This window comes from Sander lucioperca, chromosome 2 (genome assembly GCF_008315115.2).
Source record: "Sander lucioperca isolate FBNREF2018 chromosome 2, SLUC_FBN_1.2, whole genome shotgun sequence".
Taxonomy (NCBI): Eukaryota; Metazoa; Chordata; class Actinopteri; order Perciformes; family Percidae; genus Sander; species Sander lucioperca.
Genome location: NC_050174.1, coordinates 326400 through 353049, shown reverse-complemented (window position 1 = coordinate 353049; position 26650 = coordinate 326400). Strand labels below are relative to the sequence as shown.

The following is a 26650-nucleotide window of genomic DNA, read 5'->3' as shown; positions in this document are numbered from 1 at the left end:
TTTTGTAGGGCTGCACAATATATCATTTTTAATCATTTTTTTATCGATATCAACTGACAGAATAAGCATATCGCAAAAGACACGCAGAGATTTTTTGTTAGTTGAAAGAAAATATCAGTAGAAAACTGCACTTGTAACTGGTATTCTGTTTTTAGTAGTGCCTTTTATTTTCAATTCAATGTTCAATTTGTTCAATAAAAAAAGGTTGGAAATGATTTAACTTTAATTTGTTGTAAACTCAACAAGCAGTTTGTTGTCACAAGTTATATTGTTATCGGGGTATTTAATGTTATCACATATTCCCCTCATATCGTGCAGCGCTTATTTCTATTGACAACATGCTTTGAATTTCATTGTGTCTCCCATGATTCAGTTGAGTTTTTTTATATATATAATTTTTTAATATGTATGGGAAGATTTGTCTTACCAGTTCTCAATTGTGTGCTGCCCTTTAGATTCAGCGCTTGTTTCTCACAATTCATCACTTCAGTTCAAGAGGAAATGCTGAGAAACTAACACGTATTATAACAAACTCTTTGAATATGTCTGTGACGCGTACGTACATTAACTCCCTTCATAATACGTTACACATTCTTAGTGTAATTTTCAGGGAAGACAGTAATCAAGGAAGCAAGAGGGCGTCACTCAGTTCAGTCAGACAGTCAATAGCTGGCAAGCGACGCTTCGACCGCAGCACGCATCGCCAAACGCAAGGTCAAGAGTGGGGTGCTCGGCCAGTGAAAAGAGTCCTTTATGGGCTCTGCTGACTGATGCATTCCAGTAGGGCCTGCACACTCGCCTCTATGACGTGAGAAGTTTGACTTTGGGGTCATTATCAGAACAATTCTACTTCCCAACATCTTCAACTAGCCTTCTGTGCTCCATGGAATATCCAAGGTCCAATGATGCACTATTCCTCAAATGGCATACAACATTTGCAGTTGTAGTGAAAAGCCGTCGGTTCTTCCAGTCGGTGCATGATGTGTCCCGGATAGAGAAGACTGTCATGTCTTTGTTCTTGCCTACGTGCTTACTTGATGGCGGTGACGTGTAGCCCATTACAGCAAAGATCAGATAGCTTTGTGAATGCAAGTTGACCAGCTGGCTGATGATGAAAGCAAATGTGTAGGGCTGCAACTAACTATTGTTTTCATTCTCGGTTAATTGATTAGTTGTTTGGTCTATAAACTGTCAGAAAATGGTAATCGGTGTTTCCCAAAGCCCAAGATTACGTCCTCCAATGTCTTGTTTTGTTCACAACTCAAAGCTATTCAGTTTACTGTCACAGAGGAGAGAAGAAAATATTCACATTTAAGAAGCTGCAATCAGAGAATTTTTACGTTTTTTCACAATAGTTGGCGATTCATTTAATAGTTGACAACTTTGCAGCTCTACAAATGTGTAACAACACTTTTTTAATCTGGGCTTGAAAATGAGCAATGACACCACTTACCTAAAACTATCCGATTTACGCATCTCGTGAACTTAGCGACTTTGTCACTAGATTTAGCGACTTTTCAGACCCCTTAGCGACTTGTTTTCAAAAAAAGCGACTAGCGACAAATCTAGTGACTTTTTGCGGTGTTATTGGAGACTTTTGGAGACTTGTTGTTACTATTCTCAACGAGCAGCGGGTGCTGCCGTGGGCCCCTCCCCCATCTGAAAGCACTCACAATCGGCCCAGTCCTCGCACAGCAGTTCCTCCCAGCTGCAGTCAGAGCAGGAGATGTTAGCTCCTCCGCGTACAGAATTGTGCATGTGGGAAGCCCCGCTGGCTTTTCCCACCCAAAATGTAAATGTTCTTTGTCTAAAATAAATCACTGTCTGCATAGTCTGAGCAGCCAGTTAGAAGGGGAGGGGGGACAGGGTGCGGGGACCGGTGTAGGTAGGAGAGACAGCGGGACGCAACGAGAGAAAGACCATGAGAAAGACGCCGCTGAGCTGGCCTGGCCCTGGGCAAGCCACTGAAGCCAGCCTTCTTTGAGAATTCTTTATCGATCTTTTTCCCTCCCATTGTAGAATTTCTTTTTTTTTACTTCAAAGATAGGCTACCTAAGTAATAATTGACCCTTCGCTAAGCCACGCCCGAAAACCGCCACAGGCCAATCGTGGCTTAGCAGCCGTAACTAGTAGAGATGTTCCGGTATCGGTCGGTATCGGTACCGGCTCCGATACTGCCTAAAACGCTGGAATCGGTATCGGGAAGTACTGGAGTTTATGCACCGATCCGATACCACGTAATAAAGCCCTAAAGAAAATCTATGTTAAAATAGTTTGTTCTTTTTCCGTTATAACTGACTGTCAAACTGGATAATAAAAGAAAGTTCTGTGGCGTTCGTTGTTTGTGTTTCACAAAGAGTTTAACCTGAGCCAGACTGACAACAAAGATAGAAAAAATATCACATCCATACAGGGATAGTAGTATACAGCTGTTAAAACATAATAAAATATATGACACACTGGCATCGGATCGGTACTCAGTATCGGCTGATACGCAAGTTCAGGTATCAGAATTGGTATCGGGAAGCAAAAAAATGGTATCGGACCATCTCTAGTAACTAGGCACAGGAGGTCTGTTAAGCTTTCGAGCGAGGGAAACATGCCGAAGCGTTGTGCGTATGGATTGTGCAAATCTGATACCCGGTATCCTAAAAGTTTGGACGGGGTGGTGGAATTTTTTCCCTTCCCGAAACCTAAAACCCAAGGGGAGAAATGCCGGGCGTGGATCAAACAGCGTGGGAGGCCCCATTCACAACTAAATGTCGACAGGATTAACAGAAACACCTACGTTTGATCCAAGGCAAGAACACGCTAATGTTAGCTAGCTAGCTAACTCAGCACAGCATTGCTTGGAAATAATGACGGTTCTTTGTTCATAATGCATATATTTGAACGTAAAATAAGATGATTAAAGGCAAGACGGAGGCTTACTGACATACTTTAAAATATATTTCAGCATTTTGTTAATCGCTAAAAATATAGAAGAGATATAGATAGAGAATGTTATCATTGCAGAGTGGCCAGGCTAATGTCTTGTGTTTATTCCACAAGATTTATGGATAAGCTGTTTGATTTATAATTATTAGATTATTTTCAAATTTCACTTACATAACCTAGCTGTTCCTCAATTTGTGTGTTTATTATTTGAATGGTCAGCGAATGGCGGCTGCTGCTTGCGCTAAGACCTATAGGCTTTAGCTTCAATTTTGATGAAATTATTCTCTAATCGGTTGCATATTATGTCGTGGATATATCCCTCGAATGCATACTGCAGTCACTTTTGTCTTGCTTTCTCAGATATTTCACCTGTTCGCCAAAAATTACTAATTATCTCCTTGGGAATGTCTGACACTGGTGCATACATACTGTAATAGACGTGCCAGGCATGAAAGCTTGTCAGGCGTAGCAACAGTAACTAAAGAGGGCGGGGCTTAATTCAGGGTCAATTATAAGGTGAAATAAATTCCTGTATTGAAATTGTGATTTGCCTGAAGATTTCTATTTCTTTCTATCTACCTTGCTGACACAACCACAAAGCTTTATGCAAATGATTGCGTAATGACGTCACAAATATGCAAATGAGCGTATGGCGTCATCTAGCTACTTTTAGCGACTTTTGGAGCTGGTGCTAGATACATTCATTGGAAAAGAGTTGGCAACACTGGTTATTGGTTCGTATTTACTTGTGAGTACTGCAACATGTACACATACTATATGACTGTAGATTTTTTTTCAAGTTGTTTAAAGTATTTAGCTCTAAATACCAAGGCAATATTCAGCTAAACTACCCACGCCTGCCTTCACTAGGCTTAGATTTGTTTTCAGAAGAATTTCAGCTGGGGTAACACACAAGTTTTCAGTCTTCAGCTGTCTGCCATGTTAGACACTAGTTCTGGGTTCACAGGACCCGACTAACCAGTGTTTCTAAATGTGACAGCCCCTACAGAAATATGGCTGTGTGAAGAAACATTAGAAATGATTCTCACAGTGACTACCATCCTCCCTCTTTCTCATTCTCTCCCTCTGGTTGCCTGCTACATTTTCCCTCTCCCTTCCCCAAAGCACACTTCACTCTGTGTGTTTTCCAGTTCTCATGAGCAGTTGAAGAGAGTGACCACTTTCCTTTGGCTCTTTGTACAAGTGGATATACTCTGAATCTAAAACATTAAGGACTCTCTTCAGTTTTTTTCCAAAGCAAATCATATATCCTTTGGTACGTTAAAGGGAAAATCCACCCTAATACAATTACACTTGGACGGACTCTCTTCATGTCATCTAGAAACAAATCCTGTCATGGTCCGATCTGCCAAAACTTAGCAAAAGAGAACATTGAAGCTAACATTTAAATATGTTTCATGGTGCATTGGTGGCTGTTTGGATCACTATAATGTGTATACTTAACTCTTCCATTGAGTTTTTGCTGTGGATGTCATAATTTTCTCCCCGACACACCCTCCAAATCTGTGCAAACCTCAAAAGCTGTTGCCAAGCCTTGTGCAATATTGGTAGAAAACCCATTCATTCATTCAGTCATTCAGTCATTCCTTCATTTATTCCATGCAACCAGAAAAAAACAAACTAATGCAAAATTGTGCAATCAACTTGAATGCATCACTAGTGCAGTCCATTTAAAAGGAAATGTAAAACACCAAATCAACATAGTGACAGTTTTATTTTAATACAACCACATTGGCTGTGTTTTAGAACTGTGCAACCACTCTGGGTACGTCCCAGGTCCTTAAATTGCATCTACTTCACTTGCTTCCCTTCCTCGCGTCTTTGTCCGTCCCAGCGAGGAAGCACGGGAGGAGAGAGGAAACAAGGGTTTTTAGAGGGATGAGACGTCCTTTTTCTGAAGCGTCACGTGAATTCGTCAGCTGTATGGGCGGAGTTAGCAACAGCTTTCAGCTGCACGGCTTCCGGGAAGGCTGCTCTCTGTATCCTCGCTCATAGCTCCTCAGAGATCCCTCCTCGATCCTTGCTCCTCTGGGCAGGAATAAGAGCTTTGAGACGGCCTTCACAAAGAAGGGCCAGGGCGACTCCCGGTTCAAGCGAGGAGATATCAAATAACAGACTTGGGATCTACCCTATATGTTCTCTTTTTACGTATGAGTTATGTTATGTTTATAACTGAAATTTAAGTTATGAAGTTGTTAATTGCTAAAAATGGACACGTACGGCATTGCATGTATTTGTTAATGAAGCTTTATTTATTCAGGAAGTCTCAATGAGATCAAGATCTCTTTTACAAAGTAGACCTGAGACAAATGAAATATACACAACATCATAATAAGACATTCAGTCACACAAAGCAATCATCACACATACACACACACACACTAATTAAAACAATCACAAATACGAATAGCAAGAAACCCTTTAATGTTCCTCAGAGGAGTAAGTGTCTTTAATTTTTTTAGCAATTTGTTCCAGTAGCAAGATGCTTAGTACTATTAGTATAAAACATATTTTTATATATATATATATATATATATATATGAGTTACTTGTGTAGTTGTAGTTCCTGCCTGAATAACGGATTCATCATTCATAAACACTAGCAGATGATGTGGGTAAAGGTCTCAGAAATCATAAGGGCATATGCCAAACAAGCAATATACTGCATTAGCAAGAGGAACAGTGCTCACTGAAAGGTTAATGTGATATGTACACAACACAATAAACTTGTGTTATGGGAGGCAACTTTTGATTGGTTGGTACGTGTCTGTCTGACCAGGCTGAATTCAGCCTTAAGTAATTTTTTCCAGACTTAAATCTCATAGTGAAAATGGATCTTGCAAGATGTAGGCTATATTTTGAGGGAAACGATCTGAAGAGAAAACGCAAAAGTGGCGTTGCGTTCTCACTTTTTATTCCGCGTTTAGACGAGCGTTATGGGTTGGGAAATCCGCATGCATATGTTGACGCGAAAGTGTGTGAAATGCGATCCACCAAGTCCGCGCGCCTGCGTAGAACCTTCCTTCTACTTGTCTCTCTCTCCTCCTCCTCTCTCCCACGAGGAGGTGGAGTTATTGCTCCAAACAATGCACACACAGACACAAGTTAGTGTGTGTCTGAGGTCACTTTGATGGTCGGTCAGAACAAGGCAGCGTGCCATCAGGGCAGCGCACCGTAATTCGAGTGTTCAGGAGCAGCGTGAAACGAAGGCATGAAGCAGTATCTGACGTTACGGACTTCTACCACAGTTTCCCCTTGGCTTTTTGAAGTTACGGCAAAAACATCATTTTATTTCCCCCCAAAAACAACCAAATTGAAACTTGATTTTTGTCTACATGATAAAACTTATGTTTATTGTCCTAGAAATTACAATAACTAATTTTCGCCGAAAATCGACGTTACGAGCTATTGCCTTAGTGCGGCAGCATAGCTGTTATGTTATGAACCATGAAGAGATTAAACATTTTTATACAGCAGCATAGTTAACTGACAACTATCATTTTCAGCATCTTACTGATTGTATTGTAATGAGAATAAACATAATACGAAAAAACAATTTTGGCTGTTTATAGCATTATCTCTTATTGTGATAAAAACACTAAATAATAATTTTAACTATGTAATTTACGGTGGTGTAAGGTGCTGGAAAAAGCTTTAAAATGGACCTTGAAAGTGCTTGAAAAGTGCTTGAATTTGACCTTGGAAAAGGTGTACAAACCCTGAGTGTTATACTTAAACAGTTTTACGACAAACTGAGACTTTCTTGACTTGGAAAATATATTTTAAACTGACGAACATTGTATGTGTAATCCATGGCTCAATGGAAAACTATAAACTGGATTGACGGCACCCCTTCATTCCTCCATCCTCTTTGAAGAATCTGTCTGGCTATCATTAAACTAGTCTGGACCCAGCTTCATATGTGCTTATCTATCTCGCTTAGGATTGACCCATCTCCCAGAACAAATAATCTTGGGCTAAATGGAACCTGGGTCCCTGCAATCAGACATAAGTTATCATGTATCCCGGTCCAAAATTCCTGGACCTTGTCACAGGACCGTAGGACGTGAAGTAATTGGCAACGGTATGTGTTTTTAACGATAGGATAACCTGCCTCAAAATATTTTACGGTTTCATGGTATCACAATATACGTTATTACACCATTATGATTATTATTATTATCCATTACAATGACCCTTAAAGTAAGTAGTTTGCTAAAACTATGTATGTGTAAAAAAAAAAAAAAAGCTCCCTTTTTGAAAATAAAATATTTTTTGCAATAGTGTAGATAAGTGAATGTACACGTTTAAAAAAACTGGCAGTTAATCCATGGCATACTGTAAAACTGGTATATCGCTGCCACTCTAGTACTACATACTCTCCTTATTGTGACGTTATAGTGAGATGATCAGGTAATCGGAGAAAGGTGAGTCATGTAAGATGGTGGTGAGTAATTTCTGTGGTTATTTTCCATGTTGGCTCACCCGAATGACGACACAATGGGTGAAACTTCTTTCCTGAGCCAAAAGCAACAAAATAGTTTTAGGCACCAATAATTATCTAATGAATAAAGGATTAAGATAAAATCAGGACAATTGGTACCTGATTCAACCTAAAGCACAGCACCAGAACAGATCCAGCAAACCAAAGAAAATCTTGATATCCAAGCTGCTGGTGAAACATGTTTTTTTTTTTTACTTTAATCCTTCTGTTATTTGACCATGTTGAGTTTTGTGATTGAGCTGCCATCAAAAGGATCTTCCCCACACATCAGTAGCCTTCCTTGGTTGCACAACGAGGCCCTACATCACACCCTCTCTTTTCCATCTCATTAGTCTACACACCTTTCTTTTGATGCAGCTGCTGCCTCACCCTGCCTGTCAGCAGCAACTGTCCATCATATAGCTTAGATTTCAGGCTATTAGTGCCACATCAATGACAACCTACAGCCAAGCACATTGGCAAGGCAGTTTTTTTCTTTCTGCCTTATGCATTCCCAAAGCACTCTGATGCATGGCAGCGACTTATTAAGGCAATAGCAAGGTTTTGAAATGTGGATAAAAGATTGTGTTTTAACTAAGAAGGAACAGGTTTCTTTTACCAAAACTATAGTCAGGATGTCATTGTGTTTGTCTTTCAAGAGTGAAGAAAAGTTTGGATTTCATTCTCAAAATGAGGTGCAACTGAGATGCAGTTGCACTAAACCCCAAGACATTTTTTGGATTAATTTGTTGCATTGCTCTCAAGTTTTCTTTTAAAAGCAAGTCATCGTACTGGCTGTACCCTTATAGCCAGTACGTATTAGGGTACGTATTAGTATTAGGGTGTCTGGGCTTACTATTTTTCTGATATAGCCTACAATATAGCGTGTGCATCTGTGTTTGATTGCCAGCCAACTGTGTTCATGCAGTAAAGCCACACTGAGAAGAGGGGACAGCCACTTCTGTTTAGTGATATATCCGCCTGCAATGGGAGCCAGATGTGTATAGTGATGACATGTAGTTAATGGACCTGGCTTTGACCGCACACTCCACAGAAGCAAGAATTAACAGCTTCAGATTGTTGATGTCAGGGATCTGGAAGAGGCGCTTGTTCACCTTTTGGACCTGTACCAGCCTCTAGTCACCCATCATGCAACTGATGACAATCTAAGCATTCAGTAATTCCACCTTTTTAGGTGGTCATTTTCCAGTTGCTTATGTCTGTCACCTGTCGTGTTTTTGTGTGATTTCAGGATTCCTTTCAAGATTGGACAACCAAAGAAGCAGATTGTCTCTAAAACCGTAAGTCAAAAGTTGACTCAATTCACTCATCCATCAAAAAGGTTAAGTGTATAAAATTCTACTACAAAAGTCTGCGTAAATGAATAAAAAAAAACTTGCTTTAAGGCAGTGTTTTTGTGAAGGTTTAGCTGTAGTTGTTAAGCTTCACAATTGGTATATACAACATGAATAGTAGTCTAAATAATGTCATCAGAGTGCCTCACCCGAAAGAGTGATGTCTGAGCCATGCAAGGGGGCAGAGGTGGTTACCTTGAAGTGACAGTGAGTGGGTGATCTCCTTGCTGTAGAAAACCACTTCCACTGTAATAGGTCTGTGGCCCGTCAGTCACTGGAAGACTGGGTTTCCAGCTTCCTGTGCCATCCTGGGCAAAAATCAGGGAGTGGGTTAGAGGCAGCCCAGTTAGATTATCCACTGGTGACGAAGTGTCAACTGCCCTCCTCGTTGTTTTGGCCACTGTTTACATCCAGGAGCCCACAGCACCGCAAGACAGGAACCCATGCTGCCTCTGTAACCTGCTTGACATGTTTTAGAGACATGGTTGGACAAGATGTCTTCAGCCTCAAGGATTTTACTTGCATTTCAACTGCTTGAACCCACTTTAGTTATTGCTCCTTAGCTGTGGGCTGTCCCCCCCCCCCAAAAAAGTCCCTGTTCCCGATAAAGTAACTGGCTTTGGAACTATTTGCGTAAAGGTAAAGGGGTAAACCATTAAACCATGGTTGAGTGACAAGCTCCGAGACTCCAACAACTTATGTACATCATTTATTCAGACTACAAAGAAGCACTGGTTGTTGCTAGTATGTATTACAACCCAAACCATGTCATGTGGTCACTTTTTAATTTGTTATCACTCTAATTTACCTAAACCTCTTCATTCTTTAGATGATGCGAAAATGTTAACAGGAATTTTGTCCCCAACTTTGTTCTTGACATAGTACTTGGGACATGTAGTCTCAGACTCTGTATGATGTATGTTTACAATTATCATGTGTTTATGCCTTGTGGTTGTTCAATTGAAACACACTTTAAATAATGAAATGACAGAATTTGACATGAAATGTGTTGTTTTTTCTTTTAGGTTGAAAGAGACTTTGAGCGAGAATATGACAAGCTTCAAAAGTAAGTCTGCATTTTGAACCAAGGTCTAATATTAAGGTAGACGATCAAAGAGGTTTCTTATATGTTATGATATATATGAGTTCATATCTGTTTGGAAAGTTTGCGATTGTAATACAGGGTTATAATCCACTCAAAACCTACTTTGTGTTTTGTGTGCTTGAGGTCCAATGCATGCATGTGTGAAAAATGGTGATCCTTTGATACCTTCAACTTGGTGAAAGGTGATTTCTCCTACACCATATCTATGACCACGTTTAATTTTTTCTGGAAGTATCGTTCTTTAACCGGGTCATTGGTATTAAGTCTCCTTGCGCCAATATGAACAATTCATTGTCTGATTATCTTCAATAAGCATGTTAAGTTAACTGCAATCATTCCCTAGTCGGCGAAATATGAAGTTAGAAATATGTACCATACACACTAACGAAAGATGTTAGAAACCTGAAAAATTGGAAGATCTTTTAACAAATGTTCCAAAATAGTTGTGTATTGTACAATTATTTTAGAATTAGACATTTACGTGTTTTGGCTTTACATGTTTACTAAACACTCTGAGAAACTCACAGTTAACATGCTTCTCATTGTACACACAGTGTCTTTGTCCCACATAATCTGCCAATCCCTGCGGCGTTTGGCCACTTTTTTTTCTCAACATTGAACTGTGAAAAGACCGACGTTTGAGCTATGGTGAATTCTGAAATTAGATATTGGGAAAGAGAGCTTTTCTTCCATTAGTTCCCCTCAACCTCTGATAAACTTAGATTAAAGCTAGAAGTTATAATTTAATTCCATTTCCTGAAAAGAGAGAGGGGGGCGAGCACTTCAGCACCCGGAACCTTGGAGCTCAGTACATCGGGGCCTTTTCTTACTGCGAGGCTGAGGTCATAGAAACCCCCGAGGGCCCCGCAGAATGAGTGGGAGCACCATTTTCCTCTCAGGTTTTGTTGAGTAGGAGGGCCCATTATCAGGAAGGTGTGGTGCCAATAGACCTTATAGATGAGTCAGAGCAGCAGGCATGTACAAACTTTTAGCTTCTCCGCCCTAGAGATCCATATCAACTCACCGTGAGGCATCTGGCTCCTAAATATACTTTGTAGGCTTCACCATGGATACCTGTTTTTGAATTCTGTCTGCCTGACAAAAATTTAGGTGTAATTCAACTTGGGATTTTGTTGAATTAATGATATTGAATCTCAATCAATCAATCAATCTTTTTCAGTAAAGGGCCCCTAAACTGGCATGAATTAAACGGACCCCCATCGGATGGGATTTTTGCTTTTTAGATGTTTTTTTTTTTCTTATAGAAAGTTGTATGCAATCAGTGACCAAAATAGTCATACATGCTGCCATTGTGTAACTTAAGTGTGAAATTATAACGTAGCCTGATCTTATTCAGGACACTTGAATTTTCCCGCTAATTCTATAAATAAATAATTTGAATGCCAACCTCCAGTTTCCAGAGCCAAGGAGACATCAACGTGAGTTTCCAAAGTGTGCCTATGAATGTAAATGGACTAAATTTATATAGCGCTTTTCTAGTCTTAACGACTACTGAAAGCACATTTACATAGTATAGGGAACCATTCACCATTCACACACATTCATACACTTTGGCCGAGGCCGCCGTACAAGGTGCCACCTGTTCCTCCGATAAACATTCACACACATTTAAACACCGATGGCGCAGCATCAGCAGTAATTTGGGGTTCAGTGTCTTGCCCAAGGACACTTCGACATGGAACTGCAGGGCCAGGGATCGAACCACCAACCTTCCTAATAGCATTCAGAAAATGTTGAGGGGAGGGTCTTTAGCCAGGACGACGGGGAGAAGTAAAAGACTTAAAGGGTAACTACTGTTTTTTTCAACCTATGTTTTTGTGTCTAAGTGACTGATGGGAACAACAATCTTTGACATCGGTCCAGTATTAAGTGAGATCGCTGCAGTCGGCAGCAGCGAAACAAGCAATTGTCCAGCTTGTATTTACCTTCACAAAAGTGCTCGCTTTGCCACTGACAGGCTCAGATTAATATTCTAAGTGTTTGACAACATTATGGAAAGGATTTCTAAGGAGGTCAACCTTTCTATTAAAGAGTAAGATCCTTTTTTAAAAATAAAAACATCCACAAAATTGCATTCGCTAAACCCACCAGACTCCATGTAAATAAACAGTAATTTTAGCATCGTAAAATACACTTCATTCAAAGTTGACAGAAATTAAATAAAACTATGAAAAGCCATTTTGGGTTGTCTTTCCACTTTTCCAACTATCACAACTCTAGTTTTGGTTAAAATAAACACATAGTTTACTGATTTATATGTGAAAATATGTTGGCTCTATACACATTAAAAGTATTGCTTTTTTAAATGGAGTCTGGTGTGTTTAGCGCTAGCGACTTCAGAGCTGTTTCTGGTTAAACAGAAAGGTCTCAAAGAGGTTTTAAAGTATCTCTGAAGGGATCCTTTCCATAATGTTGTCCGACACTTAGAATATTAATCTGAGCCTGTCAGTGGCAAAACAAGCACTGTTGTGAAGGTAAATACAAGCTGGACAATTGCCCCATTGACTTACATTGTAGCTTGTTTCGCTGCCGCCGCCGACTGCAGCGATCTCGCTTAATACTGGACCAATGTCAAAGATTGTTGTTCCCATCAGACACTTATGGCGTTTTTCCATCACATGGTACCTGCTCGACTCACCTTTTTTGGTTTTCCAGTATGAAAAAAAGTCCCTGGTACTAGCTAACAGGCACCGCAGTCGAGCCAAGTAGAGCTGGTACTAGCAGTGGGTAAGCGCCATAAGACATAGAAACATAGGAAAATAGGGTCCAGGTTGAAAAAAACGGTAGTTACCCTTTAAGACCCCAAACTACTGTTTTAAAACATGATCAGCCACCATCAAAATGACAGGAACGTTCTTAAGGTCTTATAGAATAATTATGTTACTTTTTGCAAATATTTTGACTTGAAGGGATACACACATTTACAGCGGTACTTTTGTCCGACGTGAATGTGAGTGAAAATTCCCAGCCGTCAGGATTACCCGAAATGTGTCAATCAAACTTTAGTATGTGTGTAAGACACGCCACCAGAGACAGGTAAACCAATCAGGCTTGTCTTTCCACGCACTGATCTTATGGGACTTTTTACTGCGCTTTGTGTAGGATACAGTGAGCCTACGTTAGCCCATTATGTTTTTTATGTAAAAACATATTGTATGTAAACATTTCTGATAAAGAACCCTTAAATTTGTAATAAATAATGAGAACAAAATATGAAGTCAGCTAAATGTTGTCCGCTAAGAAATTAAACAAACTTGTAACAGATTCACTTTTTAAGAATTTTCCTAAAGGACATAACCACTGATACAATTTATCTGCAATCGGCAAATATCCCCTGATAAATTTGCCCAGGCTATTTATCTGTCTAGCTCTGGACACGCACACACACAAAACAAAAACACGCAATCACTACATGACAGCCTCACTTCATTTAGCAGCTTAAATTCTAATTAGCTTAACTGCATTGCCTGACCTCGTTCGTGTGGGAATGGCAGTGACCAGGTATTTACCCGAAAGGAATCTGGTGTGAGTGGTCAAACGCGGTTAAATGCCTGTTCATTATCTTTTCTTTTCTTTTTTAGATAATTTTTTGGGCATTTTTAGGCCTTTATTGACAGGACAGCTGAAGACATGAAAGGGGAGAGAGAGGGGGGGGAATGACATGCAGCAAAGGGCCGCAGGTCGGAGTCGAACCCGGGCTCGCTGCGTCGAGGAGTAAACCTCTAAATATGGGCGCCCGCTCTACCAACTGAGCTGTCCAGGCGCCCGCCTGTACATTATCCAGTGTCATGCTAAGGGTTTTGTGTGTGAAAGCCCCATAAAATGCAATAGTGTCTTTCCAGTTTTCAATAGGCAATGTGGCTAGATGATTGTGGCTGCACAGGGGCAAGGAGCAGCAGCTGTTCCACCCGTCCGCTCTATTAGCACCTTTTGGAAAGAGACTCCAGGCTCTCCTGGCACTCATCCAGAATGGCTCTCTCACTGTCAGTGGTGCTGACAGAGTAGGGAACATGCAACAGTATTGTGCAACACATTTTTACAGTAGGAGGTACTACTAAACATGAGTCTCACATGCACAGACACGCATTACAAGAACATATCTTGAGTGTGCAGGCATTAGACTCATGGCATGCTAGTTTGTTTACATAGTGAGAAGCTTTCACCCACTATCCCGCAACCCGATCTTCATGACTGGCAGTAGTGATGCAACAATTCACTTAACTCACACTCGACTCACGATTCAATGCGATTTTATGTTTACGAAACAATTTTCTCAGGATTTTGACTGAGAGATATTCCTTTATTTCTATAAACTGTGCAAACAAACAAAAAACTGGGTGGCTTGTGGCTCGGAGGTAGACTGCTGGCCCCATAACCACAAGGTTGGTGGATCAATCCCAGGCTCCTCCGGCCACATGTCAAAGTGTCCCTGAGCAAGACACTGAACCCCAGCTCCCCGGACGCTGTGTGTATAGCTGTCCACTGCTCCTAATACTTGGTTAAATGCAGTAATACAATTTCACTACAATGTACTAAGTATGTGACAAATAAGGAATGAAGTTTTGTAAGTTTGTAAAACAACAGATGTGTCCTCTTATCAAAAGCGCAACTGAAATTGTATTTTATCTTAAAACAAAAAGAAAATTAAAAAACAAATCCCACATCAAAATAAGTTTAAAAAAAAAAAATAGAAACAATCTCTTCAATTAAATAAACAAAGAACACGTAGGGACGTCTGAAGTCAAACAAGTGAAATCAAAAGAAGAATACTCCCTAGGCCGTTTAAAAATTGCATTTACGATTCTTTTTTTCATCTCAACCAGTTGTAATCTTGACACATTTGAATCGATTTTTAATCGATACAGGATGCTAACCCTGTTATACTGATATTTGTCTCATTCCATATTAGTCTCCTTTCATTACTCTCAAGTGTTAACTGTGTCAGCCAATTTACAAGACTATTTTAGTTTTAGTTTGTTTTGCATGATACCCTCCATTGACTCCACTGGCATTCAGAATTGCATTCAAAACAAAGTTGCGTAACGTAGTATGACGACCCAACGGATTCTACTTGCTGCCATCACAAAGACAGAAATGATGAAAACTGACCACATAGCAGTATTTCCAGATGATTGGGTTTTTTAATAATGTCAGAAGCAGTTTTTTTTAGCTGCAGGTATGACTCAAAACAGAATTGTAATATAATAGTGGCGTCATGGAAATATTGCTGTTTTGGTCAGCTTTTAAATCCTCTTTAAATGTTCTTAACCAAACAGAAATAAACTGATTGTCTGAACGTGTGGTGACCTGAACTCTTCACAGCACATTTATTGTCCAGGTCTACTTGGAAATGTACTGACTGTGCAACCCTATGTTACGGAAACAGGAAGCAGTCCTCTAATTATCAGATACTGACTAAATCCTGCCTGAAGTATTGCTAATAATATTGACTATGATGTGAGTAGCTTTTCCTGCAATTAGAAATGTCTATTTCTAAATATCTGGAATGTAAGAGTGCACATTGATTGCTTTAGAGAAAGGCTGATATGGCTTATGAGACCCAGTTACATCTTATTGACGAGAAATACAAGAAGTTACTGTGGAGATTGTTCTGACAGAATGTTTTTTTTCCCCTGTGGTGTGAACAATAAGAGATGGAGTTACATCATTTACTGCAAATGACATTTTTGGAACAACCTCCATCTGGTCTGTGGCGATTCAGTTCAACATCCTAAAACACGTCAAGACAAAGAAAAGCATGTAGCAGACGAGTTATGATAGGAAATAATTAATGATTTTTACTTACCCTTAGACCATACAGATATTTACTGTATGTTTGTTGTGTTTATGTGCGATGCGTCGCCATTTTTTGTTCTCTCGACTGCTCAAGACGAATTTCTCCTATAGGAGACAAGAAAGGCTTATCTTATCTTATCAGCTGTCAAACTCAAGACCCGCGGGCCAAATCCTGCCCCTCGCAAATTTTGATCCGGCCCGCAAATCAATTTAGGTTCAGCATAAATTTTGGCCTGCCTAGGTGTGCGCCAAACCAAAAAGACGGGGAAATGTTTGCAAACTGCAATCATGCATCACTCAAAGCCCAATTTGGCAGATTTACTGACTTTGAGACTCAGAAATCCCCACACAACCAACGAGTTTGCATATTCAGAAAATGTAATCAGAATGCATTGTTTTGCTAAATTCTATGATGACTAAGGGACTTTTTTGCTGAGGTTTATTTTGGGGGCTTTATGTGGACAATCATTTTCTCTTTCTATTGCACTATTTGCACATTAACATTAACACTGTACATTTCATATTTTATTTATTATTACTGTATATTTGTTTTTATTATATATGTTAAAAGTCTGGATAATATATGTTGTTTGTATATGTTGTTTGTATACCTGGAGTGGTAACAAAAATAATTTCCCCCCTGGGATTATTAAAGTATTTCTGATTCTGATTATGAGAGATGCAGTAATATACTCAAATGTATTATACCTTTTCCGAGTAAATAACATCATGTCAATAAACTATACGTCTGGCCCCTGATGTGATTCTCATTTTCCAGTGTGGCCCTTTGTGACATTGAGTTTGACACCCCTGCCCCAAACCCTGCATCCCCACAGTTTACTTGCCCTTTGTTAACGCAACAAACAAATTAATAATTTCAATTCACATACAGATACAGATCACAGTCTAAAATCAAAGCTGGTACAAATGCAATCTGACATGGGCTAATAACACAATTGTTTCTGCTGCTGTTGTTCACATGCTAGTTTGTGAGAAAAAAATCCTGTTATGATGGTACTGTATGTGATTCAAAAGATTCACAAATTACAGTATAAGAAGTTATTTTGCTTCAAAACTCTTTGGATAATGCTGCACAAGCTGTTGGGTTTAATTTGATGTTAGTCCTTTTTGAATTTAAACATTTCCTTTATGGAGCCATGTGAGAAACCCATTGTGTGAAGTATGAACATAAAAGCTTCAGTGATTAATTAAAAAATAATAAATAATAATAATTTTGAGGTGCATTATAGGTTTAACAGTTTTAACAGCCAGTATCGAGAACCAATAATTCATGTTTGGTTCACGCACCTGTGTTTGCTGGAGTAACGCACCGCTTGTTTGTTTCCCAGCTGCTAAACAATAAAAAAACACTGGATTTGGAGGCACCAAATAACCACCATATGTGGGTTACCAATGTCCTTACATCGGTGGCCATAGTGCCCCCACCAGAAATCCTATGGGATTACACAGCTATTGTCTTCCTTGTTAATATAATCCCTCAAAGCAGAGATGGAAATTAAACCACCATGTTCCCTTTTTCATCAAACCAGGCGAAGTGATATGACGGCAGTCTCAGGGGAGATTCTAAACCCCTCGTTTGCCTTAATTGATATAATGAATGGCGTGTGTTTTGCAGCCTCCATAGTCTGGTAATTGCCATTTTTAACACCCATCAATGGAATATGTGCAGTGGAATGATTGAAGACGTTAATGCTTTTGAGAGGAAATGTAGTTGACAGTAACAAGAAGGATTCCCTGTATTATTAATTAGCTAACGGATATTATAATAACATTTTATGTGGAATCAATGAAATGTGTAATTCCTTCTTGAACCATGTTTTTTTATGTACTCCTATTTCCTTTTCTAGGTTTTTGGTTTGGATGTTTTCATTGTCCATTTCAACACATCTTGACTGGATGAAATAGATTTTTTAAATATACTGTATACAGATTAATTATGATATGTGTGTAGGGAAAGGGTACCATTTGTGTCACGTTTGTCTTTTTTTTTTCCTGTTTGGTCTCCAACTCACCCGTTGTTGACTGTATTCCTAGACCAGAAGCTGGCTGATAATCATTCCTTCTTGTCTTACAGGCTGGAGGATCAGACGAAAAAGCTTCACAAGGACATGAAGAAAAGCACCGAGGCTGATTTAGGTGTGTTCTGCCACCAATGCGTGTTACCGCCTAGTGTGCCATTGATCCACATACTTGATGTTGCTTGGCAGGTTTTTCCGGGCTAGAAAGACACTTTGGTTGTCTTGGTTTTTTTGGAGGTGCATCAGTTCAACGACTTGACAAATGAGATGAGAGAGTGCGGGCCTTCGCCTTAATCTTTTATAGGATTTCCCAGGCTATCATAGTGTGTGTTTGTTTGGGATTTATGAGTGTAGGGCTCAATTTGTCTACCCTCTCTGCCTTCATTTATTCAAGCATTTGTCGGCCACAGGAACCATGTTTACTTGACTTTTTTATTTGCTTATTTGTTGGTTTTGGAGTTGTGTATTTGGGAGGCAGCAGTAGACATGGCCTGTGGTAAGTAGTCAGTTGTGGGGGTGGAGGAGCGGGGATGGATGGAGGAGTGAGAGGCTTCTTCATTTCCTCTCCTTTGTGCTCTGAAATATGGATGTCTGCATCATCAAAGTGTCATAGCTGTGTTATCCTTAATGGATTCCATCTGTTGCACAGGTCCCGTCTTCCACCAACTGCTACTAAACAAAGAACTGGACCTACCTACTCTGCATGTCAGCACTACATTTAATACACTGCTCTCTGTATCGACCGTCATTTATCAAGTCAAGGGTGGTGATATGCAGAGCTCTATTAAACTCACTTCCAATTAGCTGGCGAGGGATGATAATATCTTTTTAAGGCTTGCTCCTGATCACAATTTTAAAGATGATTTTTTTGGGGCATTTTTAGGCCTTTATTCGACAGGACAGCTGAAGACATGAAAGGGGAGAGAGTGGGTGGAATGACAAAGGGCCGCAGGTCGGAGTCGAACCCGGGCCCGCTGCGTCGAGGAGTATACCTCTATATATGGGCGCCCGCTCTACCAACTGAGCTGTCCGGGCGCCCATCCTGTTCACAATTTGGATTAGACTATGTAACAGAAGGCAAAGAAAGTTGCAGGGATAACTGTGCTTTTCATACTGGGGGGTTGTTCATGTTGTTTCAGCCCCAGGGAATTTACAAAGGACTTGAGCTTCACTTATTTGCACTTTACTAACGCTCATAATTAAATCACTACCCTCAGGTCACTTTTTGGTTTTCATGACCCTGTAATAAACACGTCTCTCAGTCGTAACAGGAAAGGCCAAATCAAGCACATTGTTACCTGTCAAATTGAGAAAGAGAGAGATGCAGAAACGCCTCACAACGATAATTGATTGGTTGGAAATTGGTCCTGAGAGAATCCTGAGGGAGTGTGAAAAGAGACAAACGACTGTTCCAGATTTCCATGAAGCCTGTTTTCACCACAGCCTCTTCTGTCAGCTTGTATCTCCTCAGTGAAGCTCATTTATTTTGACTGTGAAGCCATAATCTGATGCGTGCTCTGTGTCTAAACAAAGTGACATGAGTGCAGATTAACAGTAATTGGGGCTGTCAGTGTAGAGACAAAGATTCCTGAAGCTCTGGTGAATATTCAACACGGCAGCCAGCCCCACCAACCCCTCCGATTTTTACAATGGGGGGCAGCACTGTGCCACTTTGCTGTTTAGTTCTTTCCCAAAAGCAAACTTTTGAAGACCTGACCAAATACAAACACATACACTGATAAAATCACGATTAATTGAAGATTTTACCTCAATTATGATCAATGAACAATTATTTTCTAGCAGGCTCACAGTCACTTTGTGTTGTCTTTACTGAAGCCAAAAATGTGTCCAAACGACAGACATTGCGTCTTTCTTTGGTATACTCTGCTCCTGTTGCTCAGTTGACTCGTTTGAGTTCTCCTCGATGCTGCTTCCATGCAGCAGACTGATGGGTCTGAAGAGTCCCGTGACTACACACGTGATAGTATCAGGGTTCATACGTTTTGAAAAAACCTGGAAAAGTTATGGAATTTGAAAAATGCAAATTCCAGGCCTGGAAAGGTTTTGGAAACATAAAAAGACCCAGAAAGTTTTGGAAAAGTCATGAAATTTTTTTTAACACGGCATAATAATATGTGATTAATAAATGTATTTCACGTCGTCCTAACCTCACCGTTCTATTCGGGGCGTGATATTACCACTCCCACTATGAACCACATACATTGTCATTCATTTTATTGTTAAAACTCTGAGGGTAAACTTTACCACAGATTTTTATTCTTAGTGTATAATGTCGACTGACATTTTCAGGAATACATAGTCATAGAAATTTGCCGAAAAGTTCATGGAAAATTATTGGTTAAAATGCGTATGAACCCTGTAGTATGTTTTTAAGGGGAAAATATATGAACACACAGTGGGGAAAGTATAAACATGATTAACGAACCAAAATCTGGCGGCAGTGTTGTAGTACTCAAGATCGGTCTTGGAGGTATAATAAGTGATGAAAATCCAATACACTTTTTGTCAAAATCAGTGAATATCTTCTCACGGTCACCTAGCTCTTTGTTTTCTTTGTGCGTTAAAAAAAGAAATTGGGTGTTAAAGCGTAACTCTTGCCAAAATGCAACCTAGGGTCTTTTTGTGAATGTACCCGAGTCAAACTTTCGTTTAAAAGCATATTTAGGATGGAATCGCCACTTTTAAGATTTACCGGTTTTTCGTTTTTCGGTCAAATGGCCTTTTGAATGGGAGTGCTAGGGGCACTTTTATGCTAGCCTCAAAATATCTATTTTTAAAACACTAAGAAGGCTCGACACAACATGAGACTTTGCTCCAAGTATCACCAGGGGCTCTACACCTTAACGAAAGCATTGACAACATTGTTTGTGTACCCCAGTTTACTAAAAAGAAAGGTTTTGAACAACTCACCGTAGCTCTTGTTGTTTCCGGCCGCAGCCATTTTATCAGTCAAAAACAATCGATTTCCGAATGCAACATAACAGGGAGGAGAGTAACGATGGAAAGCTCCTAAAGCGTAGTTTCATGTAAATGCACAAATTATTTCTTGTTTTGTCGTTATTGAAAAACAATATTGACCTCGTAGTTGAAAAAGGAGCCTCATATGGAGTCCGTTCCTTTCGCATTCGGATATCGACTCGTTTTGACTGCCGAGGTGGTAGCGGCCGGAAACAACAAGACCTACGGTGAGTTGTTCAAAACCTTTCTTTTTAGTAAACTCTGGGTACACAAACAATGTTGTCAGTGCTTTCGTTAAGGTGTAGAGCCCCTGGTGATACTTGGAGCAAAGTCTCATGTTGTGTCGAGCCTTCTTAGTGTTTTAAAAATAGCTATTTTGAGGCTAGCATAAAAGTGCCCCTATTACTCTTCAAAAGACCATTTGACCGAAAATACGGTAAATCTTAAAATTGGCGATTCCGTCCTCAATATGCTTTTAACGAAAGTTTGACTCGGGTACATCACAAAAAGACGCTAGGTTGCATTTTTGCAAGAGATACGCTTTAATCCACAGCCCTGGCTGTGTAAATCGAAAACGAACAGAAAGGAGTGCAAGAGCCACAAAACACTGTTCCAGCCAATCGGCAACAGGCAGCAGATGGTAGGTTTAGGAGGCAGCATTTGAATGTGCCGGCCAGTAGTTCTCTGTCCGTGAATCTGGCTGGGGGGGGGTTGTATTTGATTAGCAGTTGAGTTCAAATAACAATCTTTGCGCAGAATCACTTACTGCACCTTAAGACCAATATTTGAAAGGTCTTGGCCTCGTGCCGGAATCAACTGCATTTTTACTCGGTCTTGTCTCGGTCTCGGATAAAGAGGGAGTTGTTGAGGGATTTTTATTTCAAGACCGGTCAAGACCACTACTGCAGGGATTTTGCTAAATTGCCTGTGCATTGTCTGATTTATGCCTATGTGTTAAAACTTGCAAATGTAACCAATAATTTGACTTATATCTAATTTAACATTTGTTACCATAAACCTCCCTTTCCCTGCTCCCTTTACACACACTCCCAAGAACGAGAATGCGGGAGACAGGAGAAGAAGCTCTGGCTGTCTAACACAAAACTGGTCTTGGTCTTGACTCTGTCTCACCCTGCCTTGGTGGTCTTGGTGATGATTTGGTCTCGGTTTAGGTGGTCTCGACTACAACACTGTCTGGCGGTTAGAGGTTCTCAATTTCGGTTTCGATTGCTTTTCAATTAGTCCAGCCCTCCTTAAAGCCTCAGGGTAATGCACAAAAATGGTTTAAGAAAAATGCAAAAAAAAATCTGGTGTTGAATTGGACTAGAAGGTGTAGATGAGGACATTCTCAGTAACCATTTATATTGGCTGTTGTCTACGTGACAAAGTTATTTAACTATGTTTTAACACTATCCTCTGCTTTGTGTTTGTGTCTGTCAGCCATGTCCAAAGCAGCTGTGAAGATTTCTGCAGACCTGCTGAGTAACCCGCTGTGTGAGCAGGACCAGGCCTTCCTGGAGTCCATGACCGCTTTAGATACATCCATGAAAAGGATGGACTCCTTCAACCAGGAGAAGGTCAGACCCTTTCCCACAGTCTTTCACCCTTTTAATGTTTAGTGTGTCGTCTCACTCTTTTGCTGTCCTTCGCTGCTATGTTTCCTCTGCGCTTGCCATTGGCACAGATACCATTAGATTATCGGGGGAAATGTCTTTCCTCAGACACACAAAGTAGGAAACTAGACGAGTTTTTGTTGAAAATGCGTGTTTTCATATTTGTCAATATTGTGCAGCCTGTGGACTAAAAACTATCCGTATGTCTTTCCTTCTGCTGTTTTTGAAAAGCATCTGTGGCATCATCCTCTATAAGCTCAAGCTACTGGTTATAAGCTGTGAAGATTTGATGCATTTGTGACTCACTGGTGTCTAAAATAACTCCTACAATGTAAAAGCCTTTTCTCAACAGGAAAAAAAAGTCCTACCACAGAAATCATAGAAGTAACTCTATTCAGAGCTTGTATGGTGGACAAGTCTTGTATTGTTTTTTAGTTTTTTTTACATCAGTGGTTTACAAAATGTAGTCTTGAAAGGTTACAGCAAACGGTTAACTGTTTCCTCCTTCGTGGAGAAGAGCAACTGTAATCAGCTTCATTTATACTTCTCTGATCCCTCCTGCAGCTAGAGGTGTATAGATACAACCATCTGGATCGATGTATTGATTCAATGATCGGAGACATAATATCATAGATGCAAAGTGAAAATATAGTTTTTATTTAACAATAAAAATTATTAGACAATGCTTAAAGCGGGAGATTATATCATCATCTTTAAAGATGTGCCTTTATTTTGAAAATACCACTTTCTATTTATTCTTTTTACTGTCCCCAAAGAATAGTATGTTTTTCATTGAAATGGCTGGAGGAGCTCAGTAATAAAATTGTAAAATAAAATCCTAGTTTGGTTGTTTTTTGTAAGTATATATATATATATATATATATATATATGGAACTGATTGTGTTAAATGGTCATTAATGATGTCGTCTCATATCGATCACAGGCCCCTGAATTTGAATCAAATCAAATTTGTATCGCGACTTTGTTGTCTTTGTCCAAAGAGTCGATGTAATATTGTATTTTACAATATTTCTCGTATGTTTTGTCTTAAGGGGCAACCGTAGAAAGGCAGACATTTCTTTCCAGCACTGTAAGCGATACAGCTTACTGTAGCCCCGCTCTCTCACATCTGTACTTTGTGAAGATTTCTTCTTTGGCTGTCAGGCCTCTTCAGATTATTTGCCGGGTGCACTTCAGGTTTTTTGATTAGTATCATCGCCACAGGTAGTTATAATGTGAATCATAGTGGCACCGCATGTGTGCATCCTCAAGGCACTACACTGTGAAGGGTAGACTTTTAAAGAGGAAAAAATACAGGAGATCACACTAAGGCATACACCGATTGACTTTTTTCCATCTGTGTTTTCTTGACTCATTGCCCCACTGTTAGGTGTTCTTTTTGTTGCCTTCAAAATATTCCACTCTCTTTTCACATTTAGTTGTGTAGCAGAATGATTTCATAACTCCACAACAATGATCTAACAAGGTGGAGAAAATAAACAAAGTGGTTAATTCTTTTTATTCCATGGTAAAGTTGTAATGTAGTATCTCGGGAACAGCACACCATCTGGATTTGTACATATTGGGTTGAGTGGACATGATTTATATTTTCTGCAAAACCTCATGAACTGGACTCAATTTCCATAAAAAAAAACAAATGCTGTTCTCCACAATATGTGAGGGAAGCAGTGTCCATGCTACAACCCAAACTATTAAAGAAATATCTTTAAAACTATGTGCATCACTATTGAAACATATTGTCAATTTTAGTAGCATGAGTTGGAGAATAAATCTCGTCACAAAGTAAATTGATGTCATGTCAAGAACTTTCTTTTTCTGACAGAAAATGACTTAAATGTCACAAAGAAAAAGAAAATTATTGTATTATTAAATATAAAACATGTACGGTGGATTTTAAGCAACTATGCTGTGGCAGCCACTGTTGTTTCTTTCCTTTCTTCTTTCAGACCGACTTTGCTCACAGCTCATCAAAGTTTACACCAGCCATTTTGAGTGACTAGACAAAGTAGAATGTGTGTTGGACTGAGCGTGTGGGTTTGGGACCCGGGGTGCGTATGTTCCAGGACTTGGCTTGGTCGAGTGCCCAGGAGAGCACTCCTGCCAGTTTGACTGTTTTCAGTACTGAGTAACTTTTACATTCTTCAGATTTTATACAATATCAAATTTACTTTTTTCCCCTCCATTTTCACTGTCTTTGAATTTGGATCTGAAGAACATTTTTCACCAGTGCTGCCACGCACACTTGACTATCATTGGATAATTGATGTTAGTAACTCTATATCCGCCTCTTTACTTCCACATCATTTGAAGACCAAAGTTTGAAGATTTTTTAGCATCAAAGATTGACTTGCTTCCCTTTTTCATTCTGGCTAAAACTATAACCTTTTTATCTGTGCCAGCTCTCCTCAGCACCGTCATCAAGTCTCCGTCATCCCTCATTCTGAATGTGATTTTTGTATTTCTATGGATGTTAATGATTAATACTATCAGTTAAACAGTTAAAATCAATATTATTAAAACAAAAAAGGTATAAAAAACATTTTGCATTGTGAAAGAAAAGTAGGCTATACAATCTATTTCTATTGCTAGTTAACTTCCTAGTGCAAACTTTGTTTTAAGCTCTTTTATTTTATTTTTTGCTAAATTAGTGGCTCTCTGCTGGACGGCGCTCACAGCGGAGAGCTACGTGACACATGCCACTATACCGATGAGGACTGGCGGGTTAAATCAGCCGTCCTAGACACAGAGTGTGCCAGGCAGACGCAGCTGACAACCTCTCAAGTGAATGCAGTGTAGACATGCTCGGACAAATGATCGCAGACAGCTGCGGACATTTACTGGTCACCCCGGACGCCCAAGCGGTTCCAGGAAAGTGGCTGCATGTGTCCACGACAATGCACAGAACATCGTAGCTGTGGCACAAGTCCGTAGTTGTACACGGACGCTGAGCGCCGAAAGTACGCCTGAGCGTCCTGGACGGGTGAACTGGGACTCCATTGCCTGCTTGTCGGTTAACGGTTAATGATCGGTTAACGAGGGTCGGCTATCAGTAAAAAAATAAAAATAAAAATCTAAATTAGAATCCCTAGTATTTTCACATTTTAAGTAGTTTCTAGTAACAAAAGGCACAACTTGTCTTTAAAGTGTATAGGTCTGGCTCCATGGTGTGTAGTTTTCCAGTTTGACATTGATTCAGCTCGGCACTTTGATCCCAGCACAGTTTTTCACTTGTGGAGGACAACAGTCACCTACTGTATCGATGTGTGTGTGTGTGTGTGTGTGTGTGTGTGTGTGTGTGTTTTTTTTTAACACACTTTCATCCAGAGTGGATTTTGACAGCTAGGTCACACCTGATTTTCTCAGCCCTTCTTTCAGTCTTACTAAATAAAAATCCTTGCCTTAACACAATGTTCACTTCCAGGTTTGGGCAGGGCTGTGTGGCTGAAAGTGAGCTGAAGGCAAAATAGTGATTGTGAGCAGTGTTTTTGGTCAGCCTGCACTGTGGAATATCACCCCAGGTTTGCTAGGTGTTTAAAAACCAGCACAGCTTACTGGAACACTACTCGAGCTTCTCCCTTCAAGCTGACTGTTGATTCTGACGGCACCGACAGCAAACCCTATTGCTCCTGCAAAACAGACACAAAAGCATCCACCCTTTGCTCTTCTCCGTGTTGAGACAAGATGTTCTGCCGCGGGGCCCGCAAGTGAGAGAGCCAGCAGATAAAACGTGCAGCGATAATGAAGGCAGCAGTGGCCCAGGTCTGTGTGTTTATTTCTGGGGCTGAGGAGGGCGCACAGCCCCGCCGGCACACTGCTGCCGAAGCCGAGCCCCAGTGTAGATGGCGGCAGCACAGTAGAGGATGCTCCGTTTGGAGGGATATTGATTTCCTCTGCGATCTGTGTGTATTTTTGGGAGGCCTGTGTGCCAGGATGGCCTCTGCCCTGTGACTCACTGATGGAGACTACTGCTTGAGCGTCGGCCTCAGGCTCTGCAGAGCCTCCAAGGAATAGCTCTGCCCCCACCCCCTTCCCCCCCTCTGTGGGAAGGGGCAGAGGGTAGAGGGCACCAGCATGCTTAAGCAAATCTGCCGCTGTTGTTCTCCCTCCTCACTGCATGCTCTCACCTTAGAAGCAGCGGCACAGCTCAAGTCAGGGAGGGAGGGGGGGGGTGGTGTGAATATGTAAAACAAAGACGATGTGAATTCCCATGTACTTATTTGTTATTGGTTCTCTGTTTTCCCTCAAACCACAATCAACCATTTTGTACTTGGAAATCTGCCT

The 26650-nt window shown here is 40.3% G+C and overlaps 1 protein-coding gene and 1 long non-coding RNA gene across 2 annotated transcripts in view; one reads left to right on the top strand and one right to left on the bottom strand.

Moving 5' to 3' along the window:
- Positions 1-26650, top strand: part of bin3 (bridging integrator 3) — a 47239-nt gene that overhangs the window by 6544 nt on the left and 14045 nt on the right. The window contains exons 2-5 of the mRNA XM_031305137.2: positions 8693-8741; positions 9821-9861; positions 17813-17874; positions 22176-22312. Coding sequence (XP_031160997.1) covers positions 8693-8741; positions 9821-9861; positions 17813-17874; positions 22176-22312 — 289 coding nt within the window. The remainder of the gene's footprint in view (positions 1-8692; positions 8742-9820; positions 9862-17812; positions 17875-22175; positions 22313-26650) is intronic.
- Positions 535-6778, bottom strand: LOC118494601. The gene is made up of 3 exons (XR_004896704.1): positions 6574-6778; positions 4689-4693; positions 535-546 (listed from the first exon to the last, which is right to left on the bottom strand). It is a non-coding gene; the product is annotated as an uncharacterized LOC118494601 (long non-coding RNA).